Here is an 11,497-nt window from a genome sequence, read left to right on the forward strand (position 1 = left end):
AATGATACTTAAAAATACACCGACATTTGCCGAAGCTGATCGAGAGGTCTTATAAGAGTTTACCCCTCAATTCGGTCTTCTGTATAATCTCACACGTAGTATGCCGACCGGTAAAACACTATGATCTCGCCTTTTGCAAAACATTTTTTACTATCTAGAATTTCTGTCAGTTATAGGAAGAAAGAACAACCTGAAACACATCGGCGTTAAATCGGTTGGATTCCACAAAGATTATCCTATAAATAACCCATCTTCAATCCCAATAGGAGTTTAAAGAGTTAAAAGGCTACTTGACAAAAATGTCTAATCACGAGTCTTATCTTTCGGTGTGGATTGCGAACGCACGTGACTTCTTTTTCAAGATTTCTTCGTATCCAGACAAGTTAGTTGATGGACGCCTAACTGTTGAGAGATGACCAATCAGAAACAGTTTCTTTACACATTCTCTTTGACCGTTAACTGCTTCTTTTGCCTTCTAACATACCCTCAAAGCATAACTTTTACAGGCCAGTGATTGATCGTTTTACATGGCCAAAAGATTTAAAGGTTTTATTTTTGATTTTATCAAATAGAGGGGGGTAGGGAAGTAGTTTTATGGAGGATTGATATTTCGTTTTTTTCGATCTAGCGATTTCCCATAATGAAACGCATTACGTTATTTTGAAACACCTCAATGCGATTGGCTTGTTTTTAGTCTATGTAATACAATCAAAGCCATATCAAACTACTGGGAGGATATACATTAAATAAACATTTACTTAAACAGTAATCGGCACTATTTTTAATTTTAGAATAGTACTGCGTTTTTGGAAAGACGCCTAACCCAGCTCGATTCTATGTTTCGATGTTGATTTTGTGATCACTGGAGAAAGTCAGTTTATGCCATAAATAAAGGGATCTGGAGACCTGTTTGATAGGTTTACTGTGAATAGACATGTTTAGATTAAACTGTGATTTAACTATACACATACATTCTATTTTCTCTAGGCTTATTTCTAATCTTATCCCCTTTGCATTATTTGCGAATACATTGAAAAAACTTGAAGTTTATATGTGCATTCATTAACAATAGCGATAACATCTGTATAAGAGAGGTTGAAATGGAGTGTAGTCTATAGAAAAACAGCTTCTGTAAGTCTATTTTGTCTTAAGCACAGCAACGCAGAGCATGATTGCTGAAAGCATATCTCCTTTCTTGCCGTCTTTTTTTATGTTTACGGAGCGACTAAATTCAAGTTCAACTTTTGTAAAATACTATGACCTGTTGTAAAGTAATTTTAGAAGATGAATGTAGTTTTTGTTGTGAAGTTTTTTATTCTAAAACTGATCAAAGTTTCTCTAATTGTATACTTGTGGTACGATATCTTCACGAACCCGAGTTGGCCGATGGTTTCGTGATTACCACATACGTTGACTGGTCTTTCTCTGTTTCCTTCCACGCCCACGTTGCTTTAAGATCCGTAGAAAGAATTGATGAGTATGGCCCAGTCGACGAAGGTTGAATTTGTTGCTGGAGGGAAGAAAAGTTGCCAAGCAATCAAAGAAAAAATGTCTGAAAGCGTTTGTTATAAACAATAACAACGTTTATTAACACAATCTTCAAACACCACGCAAGGGGAGTGATTGTGGTTGACTGGCGGAATAAAGTTTTCGTAGAAACTCTTGACTGCAATTAAGCAGCGTTGATGAAGAATGGCAACGGATTTGGTTCTTTAAGCGGCGGCAAAAAAAATGAACCAACTCGATTTTTCGCTTTGGGTATCCTCTATTTATTGGCCCGAATACTTGAACAATCAGTGTCTGATTGGCCAGCCAATGGGGATTGCCGACTAATAGCTATCGTCGTAACAATCACTCAGGTTAGCCTTTGATTGGTTTTAGATAATCGGCCAATTAGTTGCAATCATTGGGAGGGGCTATACGGAGCAATTCTGTGATTAGTTGATGAATAATGTATAGCCGCCCAGTCCTTGTGCCAAGCTTGTACTCAATTCCAAGTTAGGCCGACCCAAAAATGATTGCCAACTTAAAAATATATTTATTGTTTATAATTTGATAAATTATGATTTTTCAGCAGGTGCAAACGTCTGCACTTTGTTTTTGTTTTATCTGTCATTCCCAATTTCTTTGCACTTAAAATGTCGGACTTTCAAACCGAATTAATTTTACTTATATAGTTCGTTTATAATTTTGAAAGGTCAATACACCTACAGATGGTTTTTGTTTTATTGACAGATTTATAGGTCAAATCCTGTTCTTGCTAAGGTCGCCATCTCTTTGCACTCAATGACAGTTTATTACACTTGGTTCTTAAAAAATGTTGGCTACCTTAACAAATTTTATACTGTTCAATAAAACAATTAATATTATAATTTAATTAATTATTGTTTAATTAACTTCGCCAGTCAACCTTTTGACACTTAATTAAAAGTGTCATACTCCTCCCCCACTTACCGACATTTAACCTTTGGTTAAAGGTCGGTAAATCATGTTTAACGGTACATACAGAAGACATATAATTACAATGATTGATTACACAGTTCAGTTTTGTATGTGTCCATAGAAAAAAAATCAATTGTTCATCCTAACAAACAACCCCATCTTTTTTTTTCTACATCCCCCCTTTTTTTTTGACATTTTAAAATATTACAAAAAATGTTTTCATTTTCTTTTTTTTTTTTTACAGAATTATTATCTCTTTTTTTTTATATAATGATAATAATGACAACAACAATAATAATAAATGTTCATTGCAGAGTCCTTCATTTTTTTTTCATGCATTTGTAGGAAATTTTTTTCTTTTTTTTTTTTTTTTTTTTTTTTTTTAATGCATTTGTAGGAAAATTTTTTTTTCATGCATTTGTAAAGATTTTTTAATCGATTGTTCCAAGAAATTCAGATCATTACACTGAAAGTATCTCCACCGATGGTAATTGCAAGGCTTCTTTCGGGATATTTGTGGTCTGTGGAGTTTGTATGTCACCTATTGGTTCAAGTTCGATTTGTTGTTCCAGTCTCTGCTGTTGATCAGTGACAACCGTTCCTGAGCTCCCAACATTCTTGTGCAGTTTAGTTGGTTCATTTCTCTTAAGCTTACTTAAACAATGGCGTACTATCAGGCTTGATGTTAACAAAACTGATACAATTAATAAGATGATGGCTATTACCAAAATTAACCAGGTAGAACTACCTACTTGTTCACTTTCTGTTAGGGAATTTTCCTCTCTAAGTGCATCGAGTTTATGTATTAATTCCCTTAAATTTATTTTCTTTAGAGGACTTACGACATTAGGGATTGCTTGCGGGGTCATGTTTGGAAATCCTTTTATTAGAGGTTCCCATAGGCTTAATCTACTAGTAAGTGTGATATTCATCAATGGTAAAAAAGAGTCGCTGGTCTCAAATTTTTCCTCGGCTTGGTAATAGGGAGGAAGGGTTATAGCGCCGCCATAGACCCCACAGCCCAATGGCACCTGCAGAGTGGTCAACGGAGGAGATATTTTTATTGTTTTGGGAGGTTTTCCGGTACATACCTGAGATAGTTCCAACTCATCTTTCGCTGCTATCGCCCATGCCCCATCTGTTATCCTAATAGCATTTGGCAGCATTACATCTAGGAGGACTTCTATTTGACAATGCTGCCCTATTCCCTTTTTATTATCCTTGAATAATTCGATTACACACAAATGGTGATTGCTGAATGTATATATCGGGCTATTAGATACGCAGGTTCCGAGTAGATCATGTGTACATTTTTCTGCCTCGGAAGAGGTAAGCAACATGAACTTTTCTCTAGTTTGATCAAGAGCAATATTTTCGGATTCTATTTTGTATTTTGCGACAGTTCCCAATCCCTGTTTCTCATGTGGATAAGGAATCGGTAAATTAATGACTTGAAAGACTTCATATATACTACCGGTATCCAACAATGGAAGTGACACCACAATCAGCAATTTACCATCTTCGATGAGAGTTAGACAACCCAATGACTTATAGTAATACCACAGCTCAGCTGTGGGATTCGCTGGCAATCTTAGGTGATGAGGTAGTTTGGCCTGAACTTCTAGTAAGTGGTCTTTTAATGCAAAAGGTTCCACTATATTTGGAGACAAATGACCCAAAGCTAACATATCAGACTGTGCTTGCAGGTTTTGTATGGAGTCCAACAGTGCTTGCAACTTTTTCTGCAATTGTTCGATGATTGTTAAAAAACGAAGATATTTTCTTATGCAATCTTCCAGTTTTATCACTCGGATCATTAATTCTCCAGTGATATTTCCGAGCTCCACTTGCATTTCCTTAAACCCCTCCACTAACTCATTTATTTTGCGACGGTTATCGGCTAGTTCCACCCTGGTTATATTTAGAATAGTAATACTATCCTTTTCTACTTGGGCCAATTTCATCTGACCTTTTTCAGAAGTCCTCAATCTTTTCTTTAGGGCATCTAATTGTTCCTCTGTTATAGTCCCAAAAAGTACGTTTAACGCTTTCCCCATTATGGGAAGTACCGATCTTTTTTCTCTATTTTGTAATAGTTTCAATCCATCCAAATATTTTTCTATAACCTCCACACTAGTTTTCATAATCTTTATGTCCTGCATAAGTGGGCACCACAGATTAAAACATTTCCCTTTTTCATTAGCTATGCAATCAATTTCCAAATCCTTTCCTACTAAGGTGACCTCGTCTATTTCTTTTCTCAACTTATTTAATAAGGAGTAATAGGGTTTGAAGTTCATCGTAAAAACTATTAACCATTTTGACCTTGTAATCGTTACTTCACTTGTTTTGCGAAAAATTACATTCTGACTATGTCGCAGGGCTGCTACTGTTGTCAGCATGCTCAGCAGGAGTAGGGACTTCAATTCAGCCATCCTACAAGAGAATAGGGGGTTAAATTCAGTCGGTTACTAATGAAAGGTAATATGGTTCCGTCTAACTTTAAAAACTACTTCTTTTCAAGCCTTCTGTTTATATATTCCTTCTCTATATTTTATTTTATTTTGTTTTGTTTTTCAGACGCATCCATGGAAACTTACATAACCATCTCTCTGTTATATAATGCCGGTTTTAGATTTTATCCAGCACACATGCTTGATTCGCTGAGTCACAACTTGGTGCAAGCTGGTGATCAGTTATATTATGGGATTGGCCCGATGTCAAGTCATCCCTTTTTTTATTTTGATAGCTTCTTAATCTGTATTTTAAAGGTGTATCTTCTTTTTCTTGATATCTTTTTCGTAACTCTGACAGGGGAATTTCGTCTTCACTCTCCCAACTATCCAATTCATTTTGCACAAAGGCATTTCCTACTTCTTCAATTTCTATTTGTGATCTAGCAATTGGGCTTGGCTCAATCTCAATTTCTGACTCCGAATCAGTCTCCGAGGGGGCTTCTACCCACCTCGTCCATCTCATACGTGGATTTGCTTCTTTTCTTTTAGGAATTTCCCATTCTTCTACTCCTGCTAATTTTAAGTCATTTGCATGAGCCTTTTTTACTTTGCCATTTATTTGGTCCCATACAACAAAAGTTACTGGACCTGTCTGATTAATTATTCTATAATAAGGAGACCATTTTTCGTCAAGCTTCCCTTGTCGTAGATGCTTCTTATGATACACCGGATCTCCTATTTTGAGGGTTACCTCTTTCCTCCCCAAGTTTACCCTTTCATTTCGTTTCTTCTGGGCACGTTTTATCCTCTGCCTAGCTTGCATAAATATCTTATGTTGATTTTGGAGGATTATCTGGTGAAAATCTTCTCCCAGATATTTCCTACGGGGTTTTAATAGATTATCAATAGGCAAGATTACATCTCGACCAAATAGTAAAAAATAAGGGGAAAATCCGGTCACTTCATTAATAGAAAATCTTATGGCCGCTAATGCCTGAGTCAGGAATAAATCCCAATTTTCCTTGTCGTCTTTAGTGAGCTTTGCCAATGTATCTCCCAAGAATCGGTGGAACCGCTCAACCTTAGCATTAGCTTGTGGGTGATAGGGGGATGTTACAATGTGCTTGATGTTGAGACCTTCAGTTGTTTGTCTCATTACTTCATTAACGTTTTCTGGGCCATTATCAGATACCAGTTCTAAGGGGGTCCCAAAGCGCGGGATTATTTCGGTTAGTAATAGTCTAGCTACAGTCTGAGCTTTCTTATCTGGTACTGCATAGGCTTCCGGCCAGTTAGTTAGCCAATCCACAAAGCTAACTATGTATTTATTTCCCTGTGGAGTTTCCCCATAGGGTCCGGAGACATCTACACTAATTTTTTCAAAGGGATAAAATGGGACATCAGTTTCTTCAAGGGGTGCAATTTCAGATTTGCCGCTCCTCGACTGACAAACAACGCATAGGTTTACATGGTTTGTGACTTCCTTGTACAACCCCGGCCAGTAATATTTCCTGCCTATGAGTTCGTACGTCTTGTCAATACCAATATGCCCCATTTTATCATGAAGCTGTCTCAATATGTCCCCTCGAATCTGTTTGGGTATATACAACCTAGGTCGGACGTCTCCGTCTCGGTCAGAAAGATAGTATAGCAACCCATTTTGTACCATATATCTTTCTAGAAATGCTTTAGATGCTTTACCTGACTCTATGGTTCTTTTTAGCGTCTTAATTTCTTCATCTTCCTTGTATCTGTCTAATTGGGGCATTTCTTTTTTGGGGTTTTCATCCGTTCTATCTGTTTCATCTAAGGTGTGTCTATAATCCAACCTATGTGAGTTTATCATGTTTATTTGATAAAATTTATCATCAATTTCAAGTTCTTGAGGCGTCGATTCTTGTTCTAGCTGATTAGGGATACGTGACAATAAATCGGCACATGTATTTTCTTTGCCCGATAGATATTCTATGGTACAGTTGTATCCACTTATTTTTAAGGCCCATTGTTGTATCTTTTTATTTGTCAAATCTGCTTTAAATAGATATTTCAAAGGCTTATGATCTGTTTTTATCACGAATTGTGCACCGTTTAGATAATAATCAAGTTTTTGGAGAGCATATACAATAGCAAATGCTTCCTTTTCTATGACAGGCCACTTCTGTTGCGTAGATGTTAACTTGTGAGAAAGAAAGTAGATAGGTACTTCTTCTGGTATTCCTGGGACAGGACCGTCCTTCTCAGGACATGGTTGAGTTAGACATGCCCCAATACACAGGTCGCTCGCATCTGTGTACAAGATCATAGGTTTATTTATGTCTGGGTATGCCAATAAGGGGATCGTTGACAGTTGATCTTTCAGCGTATCAAATGATCGCTGGCAATCATCTGTCCACTTAAAGCGAGCACTTTTTTTTGTGAGAGCTATAAGAGGGGTAGCTATTCTTGAAAATGCAGGTATGAATCTTCGGTAATATCCGATTGCGCCTATAAAACCCCTGACCTGTCTAACAGTTTTAGGTTCTGGCATCGAGCGAATTACTTTGACCTTATCATCATCTGGCTTGATTCCTTGTTTATTTATGACAAATCCCAAGTATTTAGTTTCTGCCATCATGAACTGACACTTTGCCAGTTTTAATTTTAACCCATGTTTTCTCAGTTGATTGAATACCGTTTGAAGGTGTTGGAAATGTTCATTTATATTGCTCGAGAAAACTAGTATGTCATCGAGATATGCCATAGCAAAGCCTTCCAACCCTCCAAGTACTATGGACATGAGTTGTTGGAAAACACCTGGAGCATTAGCCAATCCAAAGGGCATAACTCGAAATTGAAAAAGCCCGTAGTGGCACACAAATGCAGCCTTTTCACGGTCATCTTGATCCAGGGCTACCTGCCAGTACCCTGATCTCAAATCAAGGGTGGAAAAACATCTTGCCTTGCCTAAGAGGGCCAGTATATCATCTATTAATGGTAGTGGATAAGCAAGCGGCTTAGTTATGTTGTTGAGGGCTCTAAAATCTACACAAAAGCGGTGTCCCCCATCCTTTTTGTCAACCACTACAATGGGAAAGCTCCAAGGAGATCGTGAGCGTTCAATCACCTTAGCTTCCAGCATTTCTTTGACAGCTTCTTCTACTAACTCCCTTTTGTGTATCGGAGTTCTGTACGGTTTCATTTTTATGGGTGGGTTGTTTCCAGTATCTATTTTCATTTGAACCGACTGAGTTCGTCCCAACTCCTTATCTGAGTTAGCGACAACATCTATATTCTTCTGAATTAAATTCACTATCTCTTGTCTATGCTCATTAGGTACGTTGATGTCCTTAGGATTAATTGTATTTTTGCTCATCTTAATTGGGCGTTTCTCAATGTACCTGACTTGCTTCCGAATTCTTATTGGCGCTACCCTTCCCAAATTTTCACCCTTGGGAACGCTCAAAGTTTTATTACCCAAATTTGCCAACATAACTGGAATCTTTCCCTTCTCATTTTCTTTTACTATCGCTTCAACTAACACTATTTCTTCCTCCTCCGGTATTACCTCCTCCGTTGAAATCACCTGGTATAGGTTTTCTTTATTTGGCTCTGAGGGGACTAGTTTGGCTGCGCAGGAGATAGCAGTTCGTGGGGGTAATTTTACACTGTCCGTAGTGTAGATTTTAATTTCCCCGCCGGAACTATTACCCAAGGGAATTTCTACCCCTCTTATCGTTAGCCGATTTGGATTAAAACATAATTGTGCTTTATTTATTTTTAACCAATCCTCCCCTAAAATCATGGTTTGGTCTAAGTCAGGTGCAATGTACAATTTTGAACCTGTCTTAATCTTTCCGATTTTAATAGGTAGGTGGATCATACCATTTAGTTTCATTTTCTGTCCATTTGCTTGAGTTACTGTTAAATCTGAGTCTTTCAACTTTATTTTGCTATCTCTTAGGTCTTCAAAAATTGAGGACTTTAGAAGCGAGACTTCTGACCCGGAGTCTATCAATGCTTCTACCTGCTTGCCCATGATATCTACCCTACACGTCATGTCCGAGCCCTGTGTGAATAATTCATATTCTTCTGCTCCTTTTGTGTTGGGAATATTAATCATTTCCCGTTTAGAGCAGGAATTTCTTGGATTATTCTTTTTAGGAGCAAGAGTACCCTTATTCTTTTTTTCTTTTAATGACTGAATATGGTTAGTTCTGCGACTTTTTGTTTGTGCCGGTGCCTTGGTGTTTCGTTTTTCTGAAGTCGAGTAAGTTACATTCCCGCTTTCAGACTTTGGACACCTTTGTTCGTAATAATTCCAGCGTTCATGCTGATTTGAAGTAATCCCCTTTTTTTTTACTGGTTGTCTACAGCTGTAACAACCATGACTCTCTCCAGACCATTTTCTATGGTAACCCTCCGCCTTTGGTTCCCTTAGTACTGTATGAGAGCCTATTCCCTCCTGTTGCCAATGATTTCTACCTGAAAATTTATTATTCATTTTTTCTCGTTTCCCACAGCCCAGAAGTCGCTCATAAAGCCTTTCACTTTCTCTGGCTGATGACAAAGCCTCCGACAGTGTCTTTGGGTTGGCTCTGGCCACATCTTCCTTAATGAAAGTATTGTTTATTCCATCAATGAAGAATTCAGCTAGCTGTACCTGTACAGCTGACCCTTCTCTCAGTTCAGAGTCTCTATAAGCCAGCCTTGCAAGACTTGACATTCTACTAGCCAGTTCTGCAAGCGATTCATTTTTTCCTTGTATCACCTTAATCAATGCTCGAGCAGCATCAGCAGGGTTGACAAACTCTCCATACTGTGCTGTGATTTCATCGAATAAGGCTTTACTGGAAGTATCCGAATGGTCATCAAGATAAGTTCCAATCCATTCGGACACTACTCCATCTGAATAGTCATAGGCTAGGTTAATCAATTCAGGGTCCGATAAATTATGGACCCTTTGTTTTTTTTTCAATGCCATCAGCCATGGTTTCAGATCTGCCGGTCTACCAGAAAAAATTGGGATCTTTGATCCAGCTGTTACCAACATAGGTGAAATATTTGAACGAGAAGTAGCCATTGTATTAAGAAAAAAAAATAAACACACCTAGAAGCTATTTAGAAATGAACCAACATGCACAATGAATGCAAAGAACAAAGAAAAATAGTCACTTACCCTGACTCTGTGGACTTTTCTGGTGAGTGGCTTGAGTAGGTTGAGCTAATTGCTTCCTAGGCTGGTTTCTGGGTGGAGTGTCGTTGTGCCGGTGAATATACAGAGTGTCGATCTTGTGTTTTGAAGCGCCGATACTGGATTCTGCGACACAGATGCGACGAGATCCGTCTGGTAATTAACCAGGGTCAATCCTGCGTCTTAAGGCACCAAATGTGGTACGATATCTTCACGAACCCGAGTTGGCCGATGGTTTCGTGATTACCACATACGTTGACTGGTCTTTCTCTGTTTCCTTCCACGCCCACGTTGCTTTAAGATCCGTAGAAAGAATTGATGAGTATGGCCCAGTCGACGAAGGTTGAATTTGTTGCTGGAGGGAAGAAAAGTTGCCAAGCAATCAAAGAAAAAATGTCTGAAAGCGTTTGTTATAAACAATAACAACGTTTATTAACACAATCTTCAAACACCACGCAAGGGGAGTGATTGTGGTTGACTGGCGGAATAAAGTTTTCGTAGAAACTCTTGACTGCAATTAAGCAGCGTTGATGAAGAATGGCAACGGATTTGGTTCTTTAAGCGGCGGCAAAAAAAATGAACCAACTCGATTTTTCGCTTTGGGTATCCTCTATTTATTGGCCCGAATACTTGAACAATCAGTGTCTGATTGGCCAGCCAATGGGGATTGCCGACTAATAGCTATCGTCGTAACAATCACTCAGGTTAGCCTTTGATTGGTTTTAGATAATCGGCCAATTAGTTGCAATCATTGGGAGGGGCTATACGGAGCAATTCTGTGATTAGTTGATGAATAATGTATAGCCGCCCAGTCCTTGTGCCAAGCTTGTACTCAATTCCAAGTTAGGCCGACCCAAAAATGATTGCCAACTTAAAAATATATTTATTGTTTATAATTTGATAAATTATGATTTTTCAGCAGGTGCAAACGTCTGCACTTTGTTTTTGTTTTATCTGTCATTCCCAATTTCTTTGCACTTAAAATGTCGGACTTTCAAACCGAATTAATTTTACTTATATAGTTCGTTTATAATTTTGAAAGGTCAATACACCTACAGATGGTTTTTGTTTTATTGACAGATTTATAGGTCAAATCCTGTTCTTGCTAAGGTCGCCATCTCTTTGCACTCAATGACAGTTTATTACACTTGGTTCTTAAAAAATGTTGGCTACCTTAACAAATTTTATACTGTTCAATAAAACAATTAATATTATAATTTAATTAATTATTGTTTAATTAACTTCGCCAGTCAACCTTTTGACACTTAATTAAAAGTGTCATATACTATTGCTTTTCTACACCGATAAAAATGGTTTATGAAACTCGATTAGATTTTTAATCAATTGGCTAAGAGTTACAATCTGTTCAACTGTGCCTCTTCCAGGTTGATAAATCGCGTGGGAATCTAGGAGACAGGAATAAAGATCA

At 37.8% G+C, this 11,497-nt stretch overlaps 1 protein-coding gene across 1 annotated transcript; it reads right to left on the bottom strand.

Annotated features, from left to right (window-relative positions):
- Positions 1-2,788: 2,788 nt before the first annotated feature.
- Positions 2,789-10,551, bottom strand: LOC145252889 (uncharacterized). Its single transcript, XM_080112889.1, has 2 exons — positions 10,054-10,551; positions 2,789-4,878 (listed from the first exon to the last, which is right to left on the bottom strand). The coding sequence occupies exon 2, from the start codon at positions 4,875-4,877 to the stop codon at positions 2,904-2,906; it is 1,974 nt and encodes a 657-aa protein (XP_079969015.1). The 5' UTR covers position 4,878; positions 10,054-10,551; the 3' UTR covers positions 2,789-2,903.
- Between the last annotated feature and the right edge of the window lie 946 nt (positions 10,552-11,497).

This window comes from Euprymna scolopes, chromosome 3 (assembly GCF_053919585.1).
Source record: "Euprymna scolopes isolate OS-2025 chromosome 3, ASM5391958v1, whole genome shotgun sequence".
Taxonomy (NCBI): domain Eukaryota; kingdom Metazoa; phylum Mollusca; class Cephalopoda; order Sepiida; family Sepiolidae; genus Euprymna; species Euprymna scolopes.